Source organism: Gorilla gorilla, chromosome 7 (assembly GCF_029281585.2).
Source record: "Gorilla gorilla gorilla isolate KB3781 chromosome 7, NHGRI_mGorGor1-v2.1_pri, whole genome shotgun sequence".
NCBI lineage: Eukaryota > Metazoa > Chordata > Mammalia > Primates > Hominidae > Gorilla > Gorilla gorilla.
In genome coordinates, this window is record NC_073231.2 from 52940744 (window position 1) to 52966936 (window position 26193).

Consider the following 26193-nt stretch of genomic DNA (forward strand, 5'->3'; position numbering starts at 1 on the left):
CAATATCTCTGGCCCAGATTGTTGTAATTGTGTCTTGATTTGGTCTCCCTGATTATAGACTTGCCTCTTACAAATCTATCCTATAAACTTTTACAAGATCAGTCTAACATAAAAATTTGACCATGCGTTAAAATCCTTCATGGTTAAGAGACTGAGGGGAAGAAGAAATGTGAATTGACTGCTAAAAAGTATGGGGTTTCTTTTTGGAAATGAATGTTATAAAATTAGATAATGGTGATGGTTGCACAGCTCGGTAAATACACTAAAAACTACTGAATTATCCACTTTAAAGTCGTATGTAAATTATATCTCAATAAAGTGGTGATTAAAAAAAAAACTTCACAGTTATGGTAGCTCAAGACCTCCAGGAAGCAGGCATCAACTTAGGATTAGATGACAAGAGATGTATTCGAAGGAAACACCTTTGAAGAATAAAGAAGAGGAAGCAAGAATAGGCAGGACAGGGCCCGGGAGCAGTGGCTCATGCCTGTAATCCCAGAACTTTGCGAGGCTGAGGCGGGTGGATCACTTGATGTCAGGAGTTGGAGACCAGCCTGGCCAGCATGGTGAAACTCCGTCTCTACTAAAAATACAAAATTAGCCGGGCATGGTGGTGCGCACCTAATCTCAGCTACTTGGGAGGCTGAGGCAGGAGAATCACTTGAACACAGGAGGTGGAGGTTGCAGTGAGCTAAGATCGTGCCACCACACTCCATCCTGGGTGACAAAGCAAGACTCTGTCTCAAAAAAAAAAAAAAAAAAAAAAGAATAGGCTAGGACAGCTTTTTTGCCATGATGCAGGTCAGAAACCTATGAAAAGAGAGCGAAAAGAAGGATGGGGCTGGAAGAGTCTCAGACTAATAGGCACCTCTAAGAAAGGCTTTGGCAGGTCTATGGGGATGCATCAAGCCAAAGTTGCCTTGTAAAGGATACCTGCATCTGGCAAGAATGGGCCTGCACTAGTGCCTCTACTATGATCAGTCATTGGCGAGGCGCAACTGTGGGGAAATGTGGGCTTGATGAGAATGCAGTGATGGATCCAGAGGGTAGCAAGTGGAGCTGTCAGTCAACTATGCTCACTGTACCAAGAGGTCTCAATAGTGTATTTTATGGGCACCACAGAGGTTCTTCACTGCCTAGAGAACACTGCAAGCTCCTTTGCGTCATAAATAAGATGTTCCATGAACTAGTTCCTAATTACCACTCTAGGCGCATCCACCAAAATTCTCTGACTCACGTTTTATGTTGAACCTTACTACCAAATGTCTCTTGCCTTTATGCTTTTGTTGATATTGTTCTTACTATCTGAAATTATCTTCTAACTCATATCTATCCCTCTAGATTTGTCTCTTCCAGGGGACTTTATCTCCTCTAAGAAGATTTTCCTGAACACTCATACAGGATGATTGCCTCTTTGCCCTGTCTTCTAAATATATCATAGCATTTACCACATTATATTGATTTTTTCTGTTACCTTTATGTCTTCCAGCATAATCTTTATGTTCCTCAACTCAGGGTCTGTGGCTTCTTCATATTTGATCCCCAATGCATAACATAGCATCTAGAACAGAAGTATTCAAAAATTTTTGTTAAGTTGAATTCAACATCAGCTTGTAATTTTAAAATATAAGCCCTTTATATTATTACATTATTACACATAGTCTGACTTATGTTGTCATATATATTTGTGTTTCTTTATATTTCCTTGCTCTTTTTGGTGAAATTGTGATTATAATACTAAAAACTTCTTAATTCATTCTACATTCATTATATATGACCAAACATACATAAGGTCCTTTTCCCCCACTGTTCACCCTGCATTTATTCTTGTGAAAAAATTTAGTTATTAAAGAGCAGCTCTTTTATATACCCATCCCCACGCTCTGTAAGTCCATCTAGAAGGATGATATGAGGGAAAAGGGTTAGAGAAAGCCCCTAACAACAACCAAACCCTTATATTTTTTTCTTCCTTACCATGTCTTGTTTTTGTTATCTAAATCATTAAACCATTTAGAATTCACTTTTGTATATTTATGTGCTAAGGATCCAACTCTGGTTTCTCCATATTATGTACTAGTTTCTCAACATCATTTACTAAACAATCATTTTCTTGGTGATTCTGTTCCATTGGTCTACTAGTTTATTTCTGACTTTATATCATATTGTTTCTATGATTATACCTATGTATGTTTTAATACCTGGTAGGATAAGCCCTTCTCTGCTCTTCCTTCCCAAGATTTTCTTAGCTATTTACGCTTCCGTAGAACTTTCAGAGTTCTTTAGTTGAATTTTCTCCCAAAATCCTGGGGCTGGTATTTTTGTCAAAATTGAATTGAACAAAATAACTAAATAAATAGGGAAGAATGAATATCTTTACACTACCAAGTCATCATATTCATGCACATGGTATAGTTCTCTAATTCAATTCTGAAATTACAGATCTTTTAGTAGAGTTTTAACATTTTCTTTCAAATAGTCAGGCATTCTTTCATAGCTTAATTCCTAGATATTGTGAATAATATCTTATTTTCTACTGCACATCCTTATAAGTAATATTGCCAAGAGTAGAATTACACTATTGAATTTTTTAAGTTGATCTTTTATCCAGGTGTCTTGGAGACTCCTCTACTTCTTGCAAGATAAACAGTGTCTCAGAGAAAGTATCCTATACAGGATCTAGTTTTCCCACAATAGGATAATTCCTCAAAACTGTGGTGGGATTGTGTTCCCCCCAAATTCATATCCACTGAAACCTTGGAATATGGCCTTATTTGGAAAAAGGTTATTTGTGGAAGTAATTAGTTAAATTCAGTGAGTTGTCCTTATAATAAGAAGAGAGGACACACAGAGAAACACACAGGGAAGAAAGCCATGTGAACATACAAGAAGAGACTGGAGTACAGTCATGCACCACATGACAATGTTTTAGTCAACAGTGATTGTATATATGTCAGAGGTCCCATAAGATTATAATACTGTATTTTTACTCTACCTTTTCCATGTTTAGATACACAAATATTTATCATCTTGTTATAATTACCTATAGTATTTAGTAGAATGATATACTGTATAGGTTTATAGCCTAGAGCAATGGGCTACACCATCCACATTTGCATAAGTACATTCTATGATGTTTGCTCACTGATGAAATTGTCTAATGATGTATTTCTCAGAACATGTTATTTTTTATTATTTTTTTTGAGATAGGGTCTTTCTCTGCCACCCAGGCTGGAGTACAGTGGCACGATCTTGGCTCACTTCAAACTCCACCCTCTGGGTTCAAGCGATTCTCACACCTCAGCCTCCTGAGTAGCTGGGATTACAGGTGTGTGTCACCACGCCCTGCCAATTTTTGTATTTTTAGTAGAGACAGAGTTTTACCACGTTGGCCAGGCTGGTCTCAAACTCCTGACCTCAAGTGATCCGCCCGCTTCAGCCTCCCAAAGTGTTGGGATTACAGGCGTGAGTCACCATACCTGGCCTCAGAACATATGTCTTTCTTTAAGTGATACATGGCTGGAATGCATCCACAAACCAAGAAATGCCAAGGATTGCAAAGAACTACCCAAAGCTAGGAAGAGGCAAGGAAGGATTCTTCCCTAGAGCATTCAGAAGGTGGATGGCCCTGCTGACACCTTGATTTCAGACTTTTAGCCTCAAGAACTGTAAGAGAATAAATTTCTGTTATTTTAAGTGGCTTAGTTTGTAGTAATGTGTTACGGCAGCCTTAGGAAACTAATACAAATAGCAAGGCTGCCACAATACTAAAAGTAGACATCTGGAATATCTACTTACACCACACTTTTTTCTATGGATCTTCTTTATTTTTCTATATGAAAACATCAGGCCAGGCACTATGGCTTATGCCCGTAATCTCAATATTTTGGGAATCCAAGGTGGAAGGATTGCTTGAGCTCAGGAATTCAACACCAGCCTGGGCAACATAGCAAGACCTCATCTCTATTAAAAATAATTTTTTTAATCATTTCCTGCAGGATTCAAGATAAAAAATAAATAAATAAAATAAAATCAGTCATTTGATCAATTAGTTTCACCTATTAGCATTCTTCATGATCACTGTTACTTTAAGACTTATTTCTGCCGTCTTAATTCCTGTATTCCTGTTCTCTGTTTTCCAGTGTTTCTTTTCTTTCTTTCTTTTTTTTTTTTTTTTTTTTTTTGAGACAGAGTCTTGCTCTTGTTGCCCAGGCTGGAGTGCAATGGCGTGATCTCAGCTCACTCCAACCTCTGCCTCCTGGGTTCAAGTGATTCTCCTGCCTCAGCCTCCCAAGTAGCTGGGATTAAAGGCTTGCACCACCATACCTGGCTAATTTTTTTGTATTTTTAGTAGAAACAGGGTTTCACCATGTTGGCCAGGCAGGTCTCAAACTCCTTACCTCAAGTGATCCACCTGCCTTGGCTCCCAAAGTGCTGGGATTACAGGCATGAGCCACCATGCCCAGCCTCTTTTCTTTTAAGAAAGAGGGTATTGCTCTGTCACCCAGACTAGAGTGCAATGGCACCATCACAACTCACTGTAACCTCAATCTCCCAGGCTCAGGCGATCCTGCCTCTGCCTTTCAAGTAGCTAGGACTACAGGTGTGTGCCACCATACCTGGCTAATTTTTTAAAATTTTTGTAGAGATGGGATCTCACTATGTTGGCCAGGCTGGTCTCAAACTCCTGGCCTCAAGCAATCCTCCATGCTCAGCCTCCCAAAGTGCTGGGATTATAGGTGTAAGCCACTGCAGCTGGCCCTGTTTCTTCTTTTTTCTTTTTTCCTTCTTTACTACTTTCTATTAAATGGTTCAAAGTTACTTCCATTAGTTGTGAATTTTGTGTTCTATTTTTCTTATTCTGGTGGTTATTCCTAACTTAAGACCCATACTTAAGTTTTTTTTTTCCATCAATTTCTAAATTTAATCAATATCTATATCTCCTTTTCAAAATAGACCAACAATTTAGCATGCTTTTGCCTTCCCTGCCCACCTCCCTCTTTATTTTTCCATCAATTTGTTGTCTCCTAGGGTTTGATACCTGGATCATTATAATTCACCCCCCAACTTTGGATATTGCTTATTTAGATAGCAGATGTTACTAAGTTGCTTACTAACCTGCAATTCTCATATCACTGTAGATATGAGATATGTAGAGTAGGCTCTCTGGAGTTACTCATTATTTTGTTGGAATACTTTCTTCAGGGGTGTTTGCAAAGTATGTCAGTGTATGGTATATTCTTTTGAGACCTTTTAGGTGCTAGAGAACATTGTTATTTCACTCACATTGCAATGAGAATTCAGCTAGATATAGAAGCCTAGATTCAAAATTCCTTTTTAATAAAGACATTGGATATAGTACTCATGTTGCTGTTGAAAAGTCAAATGTGAATGGAATTCTTGTTCCTTTCTAAATGACCTGCTTTTTCTCTCTAGAATTGTTTTCTTTTCTTAAATTTCACTATAATTTGTCAAAGTGTTGATATTTTCCTCTTTATCTCTTTTGTTTGGTGCACAATAAGTCTATTCGATCTTTCCTTAATTGTGGAGACATTTTTAGCCGGGCATGGTGGCCCATGCTTGTAATCCCAGCACTTTCGGAGGCCAAGGCGGGCAGATCACTTGAGGTCAGGAGTTCAAGACAAGCCTGGCAAACATGGTGAAACCCTGTCTCTACTAAAAATACAAAAACTAGCCAGGTGTGGTGGCAGGGTGCCTGTAATCTCAGGTACTCGGGAGGCTGAGGCAGGAGAATCACTTGAACCCAAGGAGGCAGAGGTTGCAGTGAGCTGAGATTGCACCACTGCACTCCAGCCTGTGAGCGACTGAGCGAGACTTCATCACCCCCACCCCCCCCAAAAAAAAGAATTGTGGAGAAATTTTAATTAGCAGTTCTTCAAATATTTAACTTTAGTTTTTTCTTTCCTTCTAGGGCTCCCATTTATCACATATTGATATTTATTTTATTTTTCATGCCCTTTCATTTTTCTGTCATTTTTCCTATTCTTTACTCTTCCCCATGCCTTCTAGGAATGTTTCAAACCACTCTCCATCTTATTAATTCATTCATCAACTGTATTCATTCAACCCTGAATTAAATTGTTTGTTTCTACTATAACTGGTTGGTCCTTTTTTATAACTCCTTGTCCCTATTTGTTTCCAGTGCCCTCCTACATGCCCTTGAGAATATTTATTAGGATTATTGTAAATTCTTGTTTTCTCTGGCTCATCAGTTCTGCTCCCTCCAGAATTAGTTGTTTAGTTTGTGATCCTGCCTTTTCAGTGCTTTAGGTCTGTATTCCACAGATCTCTCTTTATTTTTTCCATTCCCTCCAGAGTATCAGCTATAGTTTTTTTTGTTTTGTTTTATTTTGTTTTGTTTTGAGACAGAGTCTCGCTCTGTCGCCCAGGCTGGAGTGCAGTGGCGCAAGCTCCGCTCGCTACAAGCTCCGCCTCCCGGGTTCATGCCATTCTCCTGCCTCAGCTTACCGAGTAGCTGGGACTACAGGCCCCCGCCACCACACCCGGCTAATTTTTTGTATTTTTAGTAGACACGGGGTTTCACTGTGTTAGCCAGGATGGTCTCGATCTCCTGACCTCGTGATCCGCCCGCCTCGTCCTCCCAAAGTGCTGGGATTACAAGCATAAGCCACCATGCCTGGCCCAGCTATAGTTTTTATATTACATTCTGAGTTCCATCTATAGCCCACTTGCTTCTGAGGCATCTCCAGGATGAGATTCAAAGAAGGGAAACCCCAATTGCTGTAAGTTCCCCACTCGACTCTTGACTTCCCTACAGCATGAACTACACTTAACGGTCCTTAAGATTTAGCCCAATTTGACTGGGCTGTCTTTTCATGTTCAGTAGAATTAGGCTACATCACAGAACCACCAAATATTTTCTACTAGTTTATGGAGAGAATTATCATTTTCTAGAGTTAGGGAAGAGACATTAGTGGCCTCATATGGCAAATAACTATGGAAAATCTAATTATTTCCACATTTTCTTAGAACCATAATACTTTGTGATTGTTATAGTGATTCTTATTTTCCTTCCTTCCTTCCTCACACCTCTTAAATATACCGTATATAGTTTGATTTTTAATTCAAAAGTTATTAAAATTTTGTTTTGAAGATTTCATAACTAAACTCTAACCGATCCCCAAGATAACTAGAAAAGCCTCCTGGTTTTACAAAACAAGTTTGGATAGTGCTGTTCCAAAAGCATAATAGAAATTGGTAAAATTATTTCTGGCCTGCCTTTATGTTCTTGCTATATCAATATTTGTATCTTATCAGATACCTTTACATATGTCTAGCCTTTTCTTTCTATCTGACATTAACTTATTCAACAAATACTTGTTGAACACTTGCTGTACTATTGTTCAAGCTGCTAGGTGAAGCTAGAAGTGACAGCTGATAGAGCAATTTCTTTAGAGTGGTTTGTGCATGTTCAGTTGAAAAATCAGTACCTGGTTTCTATTCAGGCCCTCCTGTTGTGCATGGGAACTTCAATCACCTTGGAACTTTTGTAGTGATTTCCATAAATGAGAAGTTAGATGAATTGCTTAATAATACCATATGTTTGGAGAAATAAAAGAAAAATCACAGCTTAACAGTGCTGATTTGTGTTTCTTGTTTCTTCCCTGCCCACTTCCTTACCCCATTTTCTTTTCTGACTTGCAGATGAAGGAGCTTCTATGCACCCTTGTGATGACACATACTGTGGCCCTTTTCCAGAATCTGAGCCAGAAGTGAAGGCTGTAGCTAACTTCCTTCGAAAACACAGAAAGCACATTAGGGCTTATCTCTCCTTTCATGCATATGCTCAGATGTTACTGTATCCCTATTCTTACAAATATGCAACAATTCCCAATTTTAGCTGTGTGGTAAGTATTTGACCCCGTGCATGTATATTAGGCTTCATGCTGTTTTTCTGAAGCTAAGATGGTTCTAAGTACTAATGATAATGGCAAACACATGTTTGTGTTTATCCTAATAAGTATTTTACATGTATTAATTCATTTATTCTTCATTAACAATCATATGAGGCAGCTTTTATTATCCCCACTTTACAGGTAAAGAAGCTAGAAGCTGAGAGATTAAGTAATCAGATAGAGAACACACAACTACTAAGTCTCATAGCCAGGATTCAGCCTCAAGTCTAGTTCCCTAGCTGTTGCTTTTAACCATAGTGCTGCTTCTCAAATACAATCATTTCAAACCTATTTACATTCTTACCACAGGTTACACAGAAAAGGTTGGGGTGGATTTGATTAGTATCATAGTTTTGGTCATGTATGCAAGGCTGTAATTAATTTTATTGAGTAAATGATTGCTCATAAATTATAGATTGATTCTCATTAATTAAAAGCAGGTTTTAATTTATAAGTGCTATTTGCTTAATGCTACTAAGTCTTTGGGTATGTATCTGACAAGTTAGTACTAAGAATGAACAGACGTTCAGGCATAAGATTACTTAAAAATGAAAAAGCAGAGTTTCTTTCTCTCCTTATGTCAGAAACCCAACAAGCTATTCACTATAGGGCATCAGTCATCATGAAGTGAGTCATTTCAGAGCCTATAGCATCTAAAAGCCTATAAAGTTCAAAAACCAAGAAAAACTAACATACAGTGCTAGAAGTCAGGTGGTACTTACCTCTGGGGAAAAGGAGGGGGTGCAGTGATTGGGAGGAAATTGGGTTGCTGCTGAAGTTCTATTCCTTGACCTGGATGGTGGTTACATGAATGTATTCAATTTGTGATCATTTGTTGAGCAATCAACTCAAAAACGGTGTACTCTTCTACGTGTATATTTTAGGGCTTTTTTGGCCTCTTGACACCAAATGTGTGATGTCTTTTTCCAGTACCACCTCTCCAACACCACTTGGGTGTCCAACAATTCAATTCCATTTGGTCACTGACTACCCAGAGTTAGCATCAGACTCCACAGGTTTAAGGACTCAGTCCCACATGACTGCCCTCACTTCAGACACCAGTAGCAAGTAGGGGGTTCCCAAGTTAACCACATTCCTCTCTGACTTGGCTGCAGAGTCGCAGGTTCCTACCAGCCCACCTCTGGTTTGATAATTCACTAGAATGACTCACAGAGCTCAGGAAAGAGCTTTGCATACTATCACCTGTTTATTTAAGATACACAATTGGCTGGATACAGTGGCTTGCTCCTGTAATCCAAGTATTTTGGGAGGCCCAGACAGGTGGATCATTTGAGTCCAGACATTTGAGACCAGACTGCACAACATGGTGAGATGCCCATCTCTACAAAAAAATTAAAAATTAGCCAGGTGTGGTGGTGGCACACACCTGTGATCCCAGCTACTCAGGAGGCTGGAACAGGAGGATCACTTGAGCTCATGAGGTCAGGGCTGCAATGAGGCATGTTCATGCCACTGCCCTGCAGCCAGGAAGACAGAGTGAGACCCTGTCTTAACAATCAATCAATCAATCACACAACTCAGGAACCGCCAAATGGAAGAGAAGCATAAGGCAATGTATGGGGGAAGGGGCGCAGGGCTTCCGTGCCTTCTCTGGGTGCATCAACCTCCCAGCACATCCAGTGCTCATTAACCCAAACGCTCTCCAAACCCTGCTGTTTAGGGGTATTCATGACGATTTCATTACATAGGTCTAATTGATTAAATCATTAGCCATTGGAGTTTGGACTCAATCTCTGGCCTGTCTCTCCTCCTCAGAGGGTGAAGGATGGAGCTAAAAGTTCCAACTCTCTAATCACAAAGTTTGGTCTTTCTGGCAGCATCCTGCATCCTGAAGCTACTTAGGGGCCTCCAGCCCCAAGTCATCTCATTACCATCCAAAAGACACCCTTAGCACTCTGGAGATGCCAGGAGTTTTTAGAAACTGTGTGCTAAGAACCAGGACAAGGACCAAATATTTATTTTTTATTATACCACAATGTTATACTTGAATTTAAAAGTTTATTAAAGAGAATCATTCCCTTTCTCCCTACACCTTAAACTCCAAATCCTGCACCAATTGCTTGGGGCTTTAGGAATTTCTGATCTAGATGTCTAAGACTTGTGGAGGGCCTGGGGAAGACTTTTATTCTGTCCAAAAAGAGAATTTTGTTCTTGGCATTCCAAGAATTCTGAGCAAATTCCGCCCCTTTAGAACTATTGTAAAAGTGATAATTATATTCTATACTGCTATTCTTTAGCTGCTCTGCGGGTCAAATATACTTTGTTTTTGTTGCTGCTGCTGCTATAGCTGTTGTTTTTGTTGACCCGGCACCCTAACAATTTGTATCACAGTATTCCTTTAGGCAAATGTTCAGACTTTTTTTTACGTGGGCACTGTGTCTGTTTATATTCATACAACAGATGATGTGGACTATATAATATATAAAAATTATTGTATGAGGGCTGGGCACAGTGGCTGACGCCTGTAATCCCAGCACTTTGGGAGGCCAAGCTGACAGGAGTTCGAGAGCAGCCTGAGCAACATGGTTTAACCCCATCTCTAAAATAAAAAATACAAAAATTAGCCGGGCCTGGTGGCAGACACCTGTAGTCCCAGCTACTTGGGAGGCTGAGGCAGGAGAATCACTTGAACCTGGGAGGTGGAGGTTTGCAGTGAGCCAAGATGGCATCACTGCATTCCAGCCTGGGCAACAGAGTGAGACTGCATCTGAAAAAAAAAAAAAAAAAAATTATCATATGAGAATGTTCTTCGTATTTTATCTTCCCACCTTAAGTTAAGCCTATTTTCCTTTGTCTTGGATTGGAACATGTGGCATAAAATGGATCATTAGTGCCTATAATCCCAGCACTTTGGGAGGCCCAGGCTGGAGGATTGCTTGGGCCCAGGAGTTCAAGACCAGCCTAGGTAATATAGTGGGATCTCATCTCTACAAAATATTTTTAAAAATTAGCCAGGCATAGTGGTGCATACCTGTAGTCCCAGCAACTCAGGAGGCAGAGGTGAGAGGATTGCTTGAGTCCAGGAGGCAGAGGTTACAGTAAGCTAAGGTTATGCTACTGCACTCCGACCTGGGTGACAGAGTGAGAACCTGTCTCAAAGAAAGGAAAAAAAAAAAAAAAAGATGAATTTGCCTCCCCATGGACATCTGGCAATGTCTAGAGACATTTTTGATTGGCACAACAGGGTGAGGGGTTGCTACTGGCATCTAGCAGGTATAGGCCAAGGATGGTGCTAAACACCCTACAGTGCACAGGACAGAACCCACAGCAAAGAATTATTCCGTCTAAGATGTCAACAATGCCATTGTTGAGAAATCCTGGAGAGTGTTAATCATAAGCTTGGTCACTAAAATCATGATTATAATTCTCAGGAACTAGACAATCCCTGAATGTTAAGCAGAAACCATTAAATTTGATGAAAATTGTTTAAAAACATTCCATCAATATGTAAGATTCGGTATTTCTGGCAATGTTTTTTAAGTCATTAAGTTGCTTTAAATATGGAAATATTTAAATAAAAATATATACCATTTTGGGAGGCCAAGGCAGGCAGATCAGATCACCTGAGGTCAGGAGTTTGAGACCAGCCTGGCCAACATGGTGAAACCCCATCTCTACTAAAAATACAAAAATTAGCCAGGCGTGGTCGCGGGTGCCTGTAATCCCAGCTACTTGGGAGGCTAAGGCAGGAGAATCACTTGAACCTGGTAGGCAGAGTTTGCAGTAAGCCGAGGTCACGCCGTTGCACTCCAGCCTGGGCGACAAAAGCAAAACTCTGTCTAAAAAAATAAAAAAAAAATAAAAAAAAAATACACACACACACACACACACACACGCACACACACACACACACACACATATATATATACCATTTACTTAGCTGAACACCAATAACTGATGCCTAGGTACTTTTTGACAATTGGAGACAGGATACGGTAGAAAAAAGAGGGATCACTTAAATCAGTCCTTTCAAATAGGTGTCTAGCTGTGGCCCCCTGGAAAATAATTCTTGGAAAAAATGATGAAGTTTTTATTTTTGTGGAGAGATCACATCTAAACCCTAGTCAACACACACCAGTACGCAAGTGGCAGAGGTGCAGTGAGCTCAAAAGGCTAAAACTGTGCATCTCCTTTGTGTAAATAGGCAAAGTGATTATCTTTTTTTTCTTAGATTTTTTTGCCCTTGGGTTTAGTCAGCCTGAATAATGAGAAGCAAAGTTCCCTTACTAGCAGAATGAAATAATCTTCTAAATGTAGAAATATCTGCCCTTGCCATGGAATATTGCTGAGACCGTTGGAGAAGATGTTAAAATCTTAGAACAATCGCCATAAAGGTATTTAATTGTGGTGTTTATATTCCTTTTCTGTTGGCTCCCATGAGAAGAATGTCATGATCAGTGAGATCAATAGTAAACAGTCTGCCAGTTTCTGGAGCCTGGTCCCTGAATATCCACAAATGGTGGCATTTGCTGCAAATACTGCCTCATGCATTTCTGAGCTGAATGAGGACAGCAACCTGAAACTCAGTCCAGCACACACCACCATGTTGTCCGGAGTGCTCCAATTTAAGTATTAAATTATTCATAAGCAAGCTGAAATGGGAGAGTTGTATTCTGGTTTCAACATACTTCTTTTCCTCTCATTTGTCATATAATACTTCTCTAACTCCTTGTTGAAACCAGTGTTTTTATACCATATTTAAAGGATAGTGAGTATCATTCTAGTTCATGTTAGAATATCCATCTTTTAGTATTTCGATTGTGTTGAATATTTTTCCTAATTTTTGCCATTCTTAGGAAAAGTTCCACCTTAGACTTTCTACCTCTTAGCAGTACCTGTGTAAGATCTGTGGGAGGCATATGTAAACTTAGAAGTCATGAGCATTCTGAAGTTGTTTCCATTCCCAGTGAGGATAAGCACATAGCATTAAGAGAAGTCATTCCTACTGAATTAAGGGGTTTCTTAATTGATTCAGATGTGTTCTAAATACTTTGTACATACCCAGTGAAATATATACTTAAGAATCAATGTGATTATCTTAATACTCTTTCAGATTTATGCTTATTCAACATTCATGTAAGAAATATTGGTCAAGCATCTGTTGTATACAGGCACATTGCTAAGTACTGGTTGTGAGCTATGACTGAGACTGACATGGTCCCTGCCCGGCCAAGTATTTTGTAACTTATAGAAATAGGTATCCCTGGCCAGGTGCGGTGACTCATGTCTGTAGTACCAGCACTTTGGGAGGCCGAGGTAGGCTGATCACAAGGCCAGGAGATCGAGACCATCCTGGCTAACACGGTGAAACCCCATGTATACTAAGAATACAAAAAATTAGCCAGGCGTGGTGGCACGCGCTTGTAGTCCCAGCTACTCAGAAGGCTGAGGCAGGAGAATCGCTTGAACCCAGGAGGCGGAGGTTGCAGTGAGCTGAAATTGCGCCACTGCACTCCAGCCTGAGCGACAGAGCGAGACTCCTTCCAAAAAAAAAAGAAAGAAATTGTTGCCTTGAACTAAAGTCAAGGAACAGAACACTAAGTCAGCCTCAGAAAATATGAGTACTTAGCTCAACCACTCTGCATACCCATTTAACCTTGCTGAGCCTTCCTTCTCTCATCTATAAAAGAAAAATATTATTGATCACTGGTTTGTTGTGAGACCAATGAAATGATGTGTTCTAAAACATGTTGCAAAATGTAGCGTGTGACATAAGAGTAATATAATATTATTAATGAATATAGATCTTAACCAATGAAGCCATCTGTTGATGATCGATGAGGCTCAAACAACATAGCAGTGTATCTAAAAGTTTCAGTGCAACAATATATAAAATTTCCCCATTTTCCCTCATAGGAATCTGCAGCTTATAAAGCTGTGAATGCACTTCAGTCAGTATACGGGGTACGATACAGATATGGACCAGCCTCCACAACGTTGTGTAAGTTTCCTGCGTACATTGTGTTAGAATCCTCTCTCTTGGACCAATATCCCGTATCATGACTTCCTTTTAGAAGGGAGAAAGTGTGTTCTCCCTAAAGTGAAAATTTTGGCTATCAAATTAGCTGAGGAAAATAGAAGGAGTTTATATCTGATTCGTTTTACACAGCTTGACAGAAATCACTGTACCCATTTAAACAAATTCAAAGCAGAGAATATGCTAAGTGTGCAGTAATGACTACAAGCTCATTTAAGAGCTTATGAGAGTAGAACATACCAAAATGGGCTCCTTAAGCAATTCTAACTACTACAAGGATGGAAACGGGCTTTGGGAAGATAATGAGGTAAATGTTTCAGCCCTACAACTGCTTCCCTTTTACTCCTTTCTGCCACCGTTCTTGTTATGAAATGCTGTTTCTTATGTAGCACCTTCCATTGAATTATCCCTTAAAAGATGATGTAAAAGTATTTCTTTTTTTTACATGGAGAAAAATGTATAGCAGAGCCAGAGATCACTTCCAACCCCCCTTCACCTCCCATCTTTCACTCCAAGTAGGTTCTTCAGCTGGATCTGGAAACCACATTGACACCAGGCAGGTTAAACAAGAGAAAAGTGTACAAATTTTATTAATTCTATGTGTACAGGATCTTCATAACAGAGTGAAGTCCAAAGAAGTGGCCAAAGCAAGATGATTTTATACTTTTTGGACAAGGAACGATAAATTTGAGAATAAATAACAGGACAAAAAAATCTGGCTAAGGGCAGTAAATTTTCTAGGGGAGTCACTAGGAAATAAATAGGGGGTACGTAAAACCAATGGAAGATAAGGGTTGCTTTGTTGTTAGATCCACTGCAGCCTTGAATTCCAAGTCTGTGGTGATAAATGGCTATTTTCTCACCCTTCTTATAGTGAGAATACCTCTCCTCGAGGAATCTTTACTGTTTGCTGCATGCAGGAAGAAACAAGTCAGCTCACCCTTTCTGAAACTACAATCTCCGATGTTTTCAACAATTAACATATCAATCTGGCTTATTTGGGGATGGCATGTCCTTCCAAGTGGGTATATGGCAGGAACTTAGACAAAGAATCATAGTATGTGCATTGTAGTCCTAATTCTGCCAGGTCTGTCAACCAGGCCAAAATATTTCTTAATCCTGGGCCTCAGTTTCCACAACTGTAACAAGAATTGGATTCAGAGCCTTTTAAACTCTAAAATTTATTCACTATATGACTTGGAAAATCTAGTGAGAAATCATGTATGTATGAATGTCGGTGTGTGCAAATGAAGGTAAACACACACATGTTGTATGTATATGTGTAGGTAGTGACATCTGATTATGCTTCTGATTAAGGTAGCAAAGTTCTCCTTGACTTCTTTAATCTACCTATCATTGTATTCCTAATGTTTTACCACTCACTTTCTTCAGCCTTCAGAACAAACACTTGGTTTGTCAATTAACATTGACAAATAAGTTTATTCTAATAATGAGAATGTCAGGAGTATCAATAGTTTTGTTTATTTTTTCAAAGTCCATGATCATTGGTCTCATGTTGACCTTTTTAGAACTGTTTCTCAGTGGCCACCTTGAAAGGGAAAAAAAAAAAACTGTATCTAAAAAATCATATTACCAATTAATGCCAACATAATATATATAAACATTTTTAAACATTAACGTTTTTTAATCTTACTAACCATTTACCTTTTCAACTTCGTATAGAGTCACAGTCAGAGTATTATATTTACTGAGAACAGTCTATTACCATAGAAATGAGGCTGTTGGCCAGGTGCGGCGGCTCACGCCTGCAATCCTAGCAGTTTGCGAGGCCAAAGCGGGTGGATCATCTGAGGTCAGGAGTTCTAGACCAGCCGGGACAACATGGCAAAACCCCTTATCTACTAAAAAGACAAAAATTAGCTGGGCATAGTGGCATGCGCTTGTAATCCCAGCTACTCAGTTGGCTGAGGCAGGAGAATCGCTTGAATCAGGGACGCAGAGGTAGGGGGTGCCTGTAATCACAGCTAATCAGGAGGCTGAGGCAGGAGAATCTCTTGAACCCCAGGAGCAGAGATTGCAGTGAGCCGAGATGGTGCCATTGCACTCCAGCCTGGGTGACAGAGCGAGACTCTGTTTCAAAAAAAAAAAAAAGAAAAGAAAAAGAAAAAGAAATGAGGCTGTCACATCACCGTGATGTAACTGTTGGCACATATTGTCTCTGACTTGGCTACTATGACTACTATTTGTAGTTCCAATGTACCCTAACCAGAGGGACACTGAAGCCACAGCCTATTTTCTGTCCTTAACTGAAGCAAAGGGAATCTGAGAAACAGCAGAGTCATTTTAATTGTCATCTTTACATAATTATTCCATCTCTGGCCTGGCACGGTGGCTCACACCTATAATCCCAGCACTTTGGAAGGCCGAGGTGGGTGGATCACCTGAGCAGGAGTTCGAGACCAGCCTGGCCAACATGGTGAAACCCATCTCTACTAAAAATACAAAAAATTAGCTGGGCATGGCGGTGTGCGCCTGTAATCCCAGCTACTCATTTGACTGAGGCAGGAGAATCTCTTGAACCAGGGGGACAGAGGTTGCAGTGAGTCAAGATCGCTCCACTGCACTCCAGCCTGGGTGACAGAGGGAGACTCCATCTCAAGAAAAAATAACAATAATAATAATAATTCCATCCTAACTTGTCCTAGGAAAAATAGCATAAAAGCGTTATTTTTTGAGTAAATGACCATGCTTTGAAAATTTAATAATAATAATAATAATAATAGGATTATCTCAAGCTGGATTATATAAATTTCAGGAAAAATGTATACAAAGATTTTTCCATGAAACATTTATTCATTTAATGAATGATTATTAAAAGCCTGTTAGACTAAAAACTACATATGCACTTGAGGGTATAAAGAGGCAAAATAATAAGTCAATATATCTTGAGTACTTTCCAGTGATTTATTACTTTATTTAATTTTCCCAACAACCCTATGTTATGCAGGTACTGTATTATCGGTCTCTTTTTCAAAAAGGGAGACTGAGGCACAGAGAAGTTACCCACTATGTGGTAGGATCAGATACAGCCCAGTCTGCAGGCTACCTCTAGTTCCCAGCTTTCAACTCTGCTGAAAAGCTAGAGAGTGTGAGGTCACAGGAGCCAGAAGGAGAGAGTAGCCAGAGGGCTTGTCAGCTGTGTTAAAGGCTGTGGAGACATTGAAAGTGGGATCTGAGGGGAAAACAAAAAACAGAAAAAGAGGCTAGGCCTGAGGTCATTGGTAATCTTCAAAAAGAAGGTTTAATACACGGGTAGAGGCAATAGCCAGATTGAAAGTGGTTGAGGATGTAGACACAGCATATATAGGTTCTCCCTCAGGTTCTAAAGCAAAAGAAAGAGGAAAAAGAAGACGGTAACCAAGGGCATATGGTAGGATAATGTGAAGGAAGTGCTATAGGAAAGGGGTCCTTGAGTACTTTGGCCAATGCAGATGCATAATTAATAACACAAAGTCATGGAGAAGGGCCTTTTACTACCAGAGACAACAATAACCAACAGTATCAAGAGGTGACGCATGTAAAAGACAGGGAGCATTTCTTCCTCTGAGCTCAACGGGGGAAAGTCAGAGGGCTCTAATGTCAGTAGAGGAGGCAATGGGGCAATCATCTACAGCAGCATTCCCCAACCTTTTTGGCACCAGGGACCAGTTTCATGGAAGACAATTATTCCACGGACAGGGGTGGGGTGGGGGAGGGATGGTTTTAGGATGATTCAAATGCATTACATTCGTTGTGCACTTTATTTGCATTATTATTACACTGTAATATATAATGAAATAATTATATAATTCACCATAATGTAGAATCATTGGGAGCCCTGAGTTTGTTTTCCTGCAATTAGACAGTCCCATCTAGGGGTGATGGGAGACAGTGACGGATCATCAGGCATAAGATTCTTAGAAGGAATGCACAACCTAGATCCCTCGCATGTGCTGTTCATAATAGGGTTCATGTTCCTATGAGAATCTAATGCTGCCACTGATCTGACAGGAGGCAGAGCTCAGGCAGTAATGCAAGCGATAGCGAGTGACTGTAAATACAGGTGAAGCTTCACTGGCTCACCCACCACTCACTTCCCACTGTGCAGCCCAAGTCCTAACAGGCCTTGGACCAGTACCAGTGCATGGAACTTGTAAATCATACCAGTACCAGTCTGTGGCCTGGGGGTTGGGGACCCCTGATCTAGAGTAGTGGGGATAGTGTAACATGAAGATGAGAAGAGAATGGGAAAGTTTCAGTAAGTAGAGAACTAGAAAAGGAACCTACAGCAACATGGGGGCAGAAAAAGACTTCAGTAATGAGGTAGTGTGACTTTATAGTATCTCTACTCAGCAAAGACTTTCTCTAGCTCCCTCACCTAGTGGAAGCAGAGAAACTGGGCCAGGGGTTGAGGATGAGCCAAACAAAAGCAGGAAAAGGACAGGAATGAGGCATGTTGAGGGTCTGGAGAAAAATTCAGTGAAATAATTGGCCATGGCCAACTAGAGAATCAAATGAAACTACCAGAAAATGGAGGAATCTGGAAAATACCAATCTAAGTAAAGGCACAGAATAGGTTAAGCCGGAGTGGAAACACAGGAAGGTGGAAGAAATAAGGAGGTTTTCTGGGGCCAGGCACAGTGGCTCACGCCTGTAATCCCAGCACTTTGGGAGGCCAAGGCGGGAGGATCAGTTGAGCCCAGGAGTTCAAGGCCAATGTGGTCAACATGGTAAAACCCTGTCTCTACTACAAATACAAAAATTAGCTGGGCATGGTGGCACGGGCCTGTAATCCCAGCTACTCAGGAGGCTGAGGCAGGAGAATCACTTGAACCCAGGAGGCGGAGATTGCAGTGAGCCAAGATTGTGACACTGCACTCCAGCCTGGGTGACAGAGTGAGACTCCGTCTCAAAAAAAAAAAAAAAAAAAAAAAAAAAAAAGACGTTTCTGGGAACACAATTTCAATATTCTAGACACTGAAGTGGAGAAGAACTGAGCGATAACTAAAAACAAAAAGAGTTCTCAGTATAGGTTGTTTATAGGTGAATAAAGTGGGGATGAACATAAACGTTTTTGGAATTGAGGTTGAGAAATTTTAGTCTTCGTGCTGGTAAGGCATTCACACGTAGACTGGATCCTTAAAGATGGTTGAGGGGATGATTTATAAGTTCCATGCACCAGATGCCAAGGAACTCCTGTTAAATCATTCTTATTGAAACAGCATTTAACTGGAAGGATTTAGTAAAGCTTAATAAGCAGATACTTTATAGTATATACATTTAGAAAATTATACTGACTCTTTAGTGAGGCTGATCTCTTTTTTTTTGTTTTAACTTTTAGATGTGAGCTCTGGTAGCTCAATGGATTGGGCCTACAAAAATGGAATACCTTATGCATTTGCTTTCGAACTACGTGACACTGGATATTTTGGATTTTTACTCCCAGAGATGCTCATCAAACCCACGTGTACAGAAACTATGCTGGCTGTGAAAAATATCACAATGCACCTGCTAAAGAAATGTCCCTGAGACAGCCCAAGGCTCAGGTCAACTGCCGTAGGATTCTGAGCAAGGCCTACTTGGCCCTGGATAGAAATTGTTTTCAAAGAGAAGGGCAGCTGCTTAGAGTGAACATGTCTACGGACTTTAAAAAGACCCTACGCAATTTGACTTTGTGGCAATAGAAAACAGTAAAAAACAGGGCATAGCCTAGTTTGTTATAAGAAAAAGCATCCATTTTCTATCCTTTTAGAGTCTTATTTGATTATGGTGGGAGGGAATGTTTTCAAATTTCCCATTTCTCAAGAAATGTTCATATTAATTGAGGATTTCCTTTCAATAAATCTCATGTCCTCAATTAAGATCTAGGCTAGTAATGATGTTTAATTACTTGGTTCTCATTGGAAATGGAAAATTATGAAATGGAAAAAAAACTATGCTTCTTAATGTAATAAACATAGGCCGGGCGCGGTGGCTCACACCTGTAATTCCAGCAATTTGGGCTGAGGCGGGCAGATGATGAGGTCAAGAGTTCAAGACCATCCTGGCCAACATGGTGAAACCCTGTCTCTACTACAAATACAAAAATTAGCTGGGCGTGGTGGCGCATACCTGTAGTCCCAGCTACTCAGGAAACTGAGGCAGGAGAATCGCTTGAACCCAGGAGGCAGAGGTTGCAGTGAGCTGAGATCGCATGACAGAGCGATACTCCGTCTCACATATATATAATATAAAATTTATTAGAACGTTAGATTATTCACATCTTCACTTCCTGGTATTAGGTGTGCCGTATATGAGTAAAAATACAGCAAGATAGAGCAACATATGTTTAGACTCTGAGAATGCCATTTTTAAAAAAAATAAGTAAACATTAATTGAAGTACAGGCACAGAATTAAGAGCTTTACACTAATCATCTCACTTATTCCCCACAATACTACAATACTATGAGGTATAAACTATCCTCATTTTTCAAATGAGGAAGTTGAGGCTTAGAAATATATTTAAAATCATAGACTTCCATTTCTAAGGCAATGACAAGATAGGTATCTGGACTGCTGGAAATAACTAAAACTTCTAGACAAAATATCATATCTTAGGCCAGGCACAGTGATCCCAATCACAATTATACCTGTGATCCCAATATTTTGGGAGGCCAAGGTGGGAAGATCACTTGAGCCCAGGAGTTCAAGATCAGCCTGGGCAACATGGTGAAACCCCATCACTACATGATATAGAAGAAAAAAAATTAGTCAGGTATGCACATTCCTGCAGTCCCAGCTACCTGGGAGGCTGAGGTGGGAGGATCACTTGAGCCTGGAGAGGTTGAGGCTCCAGTGAGCCATGACTGCACCACTGCACTCCAGCCTGGGCAACAGAGTGAGACCCTGTCTCAAAAAAAAAAAAAACAGGAAGAAAAAATATATATAATTTTTAGAAAATCATCTTAAAGTTATCAGACCAAAAAAGGAAATCCAGGCCAGCCAGGTATTGATTGAAGAAATCTAGAAAGGCAAATGGACCACTGTTATACTGACAGTGTTTGTCTAACCAGCTGAGTGTGGGCATTTTGAGGAATGGGGCCAGAGAGCCAAGCCCAGGGCTACTGCAAGTTGGGAAGTCTAATAGATTCTACTTCTACCAGAATTCTGGGATTCCAAAGAATGATACCTTCAGTGTAAGGGTAAATTAGAAATAAGCCTCCATAGTACTTATAATGGGCCACAAGAAAAATTGACCATTTCAAATTTTGGCAAGAGTGGAGAAGAGAGAAATTGCCACTGAGAATTTGGAACCATGAGGCAGCCTCACACAAGTTTATGGTCCAAAATCAGACTATCTAAATGGTCTGATAACCCTCTAGCCAAGAATTTAATTCAGTTTAATCCCAGACTGGCTATACCCCCCAAGCATTTGGTACAAGCAAATACAAATCCTCTTAGAGGTTTTGCCTGACCAGAGCATATCATGAACACCAGGATAAAGAGATGAGCCTAAAAACTTCTGGGGTGTTGGAGGGTGGGGGACACTGACAACAGAATGAGGACTAGAGTAGCCTGTAGCTGCTCAACAACACCATTACAGCCAAAAGGCAATGGAGAAACGCCGTCAGAGTTTTTGAGGAAAAATTATACCAAAAAAAAAAAAATCTAAACCTAGAAAAATTGTCATTGAAATGTAAGGGTAGAATCTCAACATTTTCATAGAAGTGAGGCCCTAAATTACTTACCTTTCTCAGGAAAACCCTGGAGAATGTGCTCTACCAAAATGAGGGAGTATAGCAAGGAAAGACAAAGGATTTAGGAACACAGGGAAACCAACAAAAACATCTGAAGATCGTGGTGAACGGAAAAGTCCCAGGTAGTAGCTATATGTCAAACTTACAGAACAACTAACTTGGGGTAGGAGGAGGAGAACTGAAGACTTCAGATGAAATTCCCCAAGATAAATATGCAACAGATAGAACACTTACACATGTTCAAAAGCTATTTTTACTTACATTAGAGAACCATGGTATGAATTAGTAATAAAAGCACACAAAACCAAGCAAATAAAAAAATGTATTTATTAACTAGTGGAAACAGTTATACAAGAGAAGAAATAGAATCATGATATACTCTGTGACTTAGCTATAAATAATACTTATATATTCAAAATAATATTAGCCCTAGATACAGATTTAACCAAAAATTATGATATAAATATATCAGAAGGATAGGAGGAAGGGAAATGTATGCAAGAATGCAAGAAGAGGAGGTATAGGAGAGTAAATCCTCATCTTCCATAGAAGGAAGTCAATGGACAAAAAAAAAAAAAAGAAGGAAGTCAATGGACAAAAAGACTAAAAAATCAGGAAGTATCTATATATGTATGTTATTTAGAAATAAGAAAGAAAATACTAGAAGAAATAACTAAAAACATTAAAAATTACCAGACAATGAGAGGGAATAGGTAAGGAATAAATAATTGTAATTAGTAAGATGAGGTGAAACAAAATACTTGTTTTTAGTATTAGCCTTACCATAATATTTAACTGGTTTTATTTTTTAATATTGAAATATACATACCAAAGAGTATATTCCTTTTAAAGGAAAATAATTTTTAAAAACCAGCTCCCAACTACTCACCACTCAATCTTTCTGATGTTTATAAAATATATCAAAATTAAATTTAAAAGAAATATTAAGTGATATTATATGTGGGGTGCTTAGCACAGAAACTAGAATATTATAGTCAGTATATCTTGGTTTGTCTATGTTTTATCAATCTTAGTCATCTTTTTATTTTGTAGTCCCAGTTATATACCTGCAGGAATGGATCTCAGGCAGTTTTAAGCCTTGGTCCTGCTAAGGAGTACTACACCTGGGAATTTAAACTTCCATTCATTCCATCTGTGGAATTCATCCATCCATCTCAAATGATCTGGGGTGGGGGGTTGTATTATACTAGTTATTTCTACCAGTGTAATAGGCAAAAACCAAAACGTCCAGAAAATCCCAAGGGCTGGAGGCTTGTGAAGACCTTGAAGAATGGAAAGGTGCTGCTTCTCAATGGACCTGACAAGATGCACAGCAATCAGCTAGTGCCCGGTGGCTTTCCAGGACGCCTGATGCCAGGAGACTTTCCCCTCTGGTTGGGAGCGTGCTGCCATAGTCTCTGCTCTGAGAGCTGCCTGCGTCCAGATCCTTTGCAGGTATCCACTAATGTCTTTCCATCAAATGTCATCACTCTTGTGACAACAAAACAATAGTCAACTCGGGTATTCAGGGGAAACAAAAATCAAAGAATTTACAAATGACCCCCCCAAATTCATTTTTCTCGTTTTTGTTTTTTTGTTTGTTTGTTTGTTTTGTTTTGTTTTGTTTTGTTTTTGAGACAGTCTTGCTCTGTTGCCCAGGCTGGAATGCAGTGGCACGATCTTGGCTCACTGCGACCTCCACCTCCCGGGTTCAAGCTATTCTCCTGCCTCAGCCTCCCAAGTAGCTGTGACTACAGGCATGCGTCACCATGCCTGGCTAATTTTTGTATTTTTTTTTTAGTAGAGACAGGGTTTTGCCATGTCAGCCAGGCTGGTCTCAAACTCCTGGCCTCAAGTGATCCACCTGCCTCAGCCTCCCAAAGTGCTGGGATTACAGGCATGAGCCACTGGGCCCAGCCCCAAATTTCTTTTTCATTATATTTTTAATTTTCATCCTTACCAAATCTGTGTAATAAGGTCTGTTAGCAAGTTAATGCCAAAAACTAAAATGTATATTCTTTTATTTGGCCCTGCACATCACATAGTATTTGTCCTAAGAGTATTTTTTTCAAAGCCAAAATAAGGCAACAGAAAATATAGAATCTGAATAATCCACAAACTGCAGGGTATATAGTTTCTTTATTATTCATATATACATTCAAGATGAAATTTTGCCTTGATGAACCTCGTGCAAATTCTTTTCAATGATTACTCTCATGTTTCAGTAGTTCTGTATATCTTTTATGGCTCATATTCTATAAGAGTATTTTAATATTTATGGGCTATTTTCATTTTTAATCTTTTTAAATGAAGCCACAAAATATACTGTGGAATGATTTATGTTTAAGGTACTCTGCTAGCTGCTGTGTCTGAGGAACAAAAGTGTTATATTTATGTCAATACTTAAGAATAAAAAAGTTTACTTCAACTAAAAACAGCACATGCACTTTTAAAAATAGTTCAGCAAGATACTTTTTTCCTCACTAGTATAAAAAAGTAATTTCATAAATTCTGGTTACATTGAGTTTCAATTCTCAACTTCTTCAGTTTTAGCAAGTATTTTAGTTTCTTAGGGCCACTGTAACCAAGGACCACAAATTGGATTGCTTAAAACAACACAAATTTGGCTAAGCGTGGTGGCTCACACCTGTAATTCCAGCACTTTGAGGGGCTGAGGCAGGAGGATTGCTTGAGGCCAGGAGTTTGAGACTAGCCTGGGCAACATAGTGAGACCCTGTGTCTACAAAAACTAAAAATAAAAAAATTAGCCAGGTGTGGTGGCATGCACCTGTAGTCCTAGCTAGTCAGGAGGCTGAAGCAGAAGGATTGCTTGACACGAGGAATTCGAGGCTGCAGTGAGCTATTATTATGACACTATACTCCAGCCTGGGTAAGAGAGTGGGACCCTGTCTCTAAAACCAAACCAAACCAAACAAATACACATTTTGTCTCTCACAGTTCTGGAGTCTGGAAGTCCAAAATCAAGATGTCAGTGGGGCCGTGTTTGCTGTGAAACCTGTAGGAGAACTCCTCCCTTGCCTCTCCCTAGCTTCTGGTTGGTTACCAGAAGCCCTTAGCGTTCCTTGGCTTGCAGCTACAAAACACTGATCTCTGCCTTGGACTTACATGTCCTTCTCTTTGTGTGTTTCTGCCTTAACATTCATCTTAGAAAGACAACAGTCATATTGTTGTCCCACCTTATGGGATCATGGTCCCACCTTATTCCAATATGACCTCATTCCTAACTACATCTGCAATGACCCTGCATTCAGAGGTACTGGAAGTTAAAACTTCAACGTATCTCTTTGTGGGGAAGGGGGAGATAAAATTTAACCTATAACATTGAGAAACATCATGAGATATTGATGTTAAGAAGACTATTTACACAGCCAGAAAGCAGTGACTCTTGCTTGAGTTTAATCTTTAAAAAATAAAACAAATTTTTTAAGTTCTAACACTCCCAACGAGATTTTTTTTAATAGGCTATTAGTGGAAACGGAATGATCTACTCTTTATAGTTTACTTTTGTAAATAATAAAATTATAGTTCAAATTATGATGCGCTCTTTTCAACATAGGAAATGTGTTAGTTTTAGAGTTGTATATTACCCTAGGTCTCAATAATTATTTTGGGCTGCTGCATCATAAAAAGTATTTACAGCTAAGTTGCACTAGATCAAATCTAATTGATTAAATCAGAATTCTGTGCAGTGTTAATTAAAGTATGCTGTAGATTAAGCACAGTAATTACATGAGCGATTGTATTTAATGCAATATTTTCATGAATCAGAATCAGAATATTGCATAATAAACCTGGAAACAGCTGCACTGAATGCCTAATATATTTCACAAAACACATTGCACCAGGAACTGCTCAGACGTCTGAATAATGCACATGAAAATAAGGCAGCTTGAAGATCTTCTAAGGCAGATCCTAATTAAGTCCTCATTTTCCGCCCCCTGACTCTGTTTCTGCAGTTATGACTTCTAGGACTATTTCCTCTTTCCCCAGTGGATGCCCAATGGGAGTCTCTGCCCAGGGCATCCATCCTTGTTTTACCAGCCCAGGCTAGGCAAGGCAAGCACATCCAATTACAACTTAGGATGTTATAGCGTATACACTGAGTACTATTAACCTTATAATTTAGTTGTGAGTTAAACTAAGAGGCTAGCTTCATGATCTATCCATATGACATTGAAACAGTAAGTTCTAAGTTTCAAACTGACTCAGTAGTAAATGCTTCCCCATTTGGGAAGAATTGAAAGATAGCAGCAATACCTAGCCCTTCCATGAATGTGAGCCAGCAGTCCAGTGGATGAAATAATTTGCAATAACCAAATTACTGGTGTTCAGATTCAGTTCTTGCATTTCTATGATAGCTATCCTTTTGGCAGAGACAAAATCCCTGCTATCCTAGATGGAATTCTTCAGTAATTTGGAGCTGTATTCAGTATTCTAAGGGAAGCAATCTGATATCTGCTAAGCAGAAATGGTGTTGCTGGATGTGTTTTGATCCAGCTGTCT

General features: G+C 39.6%; 1 protein-coding gene across 1 annotated transcript in view; it reads left to right on the forward strand.

Moving 5' to 3' along the window:
- CPA6 (carboxypeptidase A6) overlaps positions 1 to 19899 on the forward strand; it is a 320694-nt gene extending 300795 nt beyond the window's left edge. The window contains exons 9-11 of the mRNA XM_004047127.5: positions 7684 to 7886; positions 13812 to 13896; positions 19274 to 19899. Of these exons, the coding sequence (XP_004047175.2) occupies positions 7684 to 7886; positions 13812 to 13896; positions 19274 to 19461 (476 nt within the window). The 3' untranslated portion in view covers positions 19462 to 19899. The remainder of the gene's footprint in view (positions 1 to 7683; positions 7887 to 13811; positions 13897 to 19273) is intronic.
- Positions 19900 to 26193: the final 6294 nt, after the last annotated feature.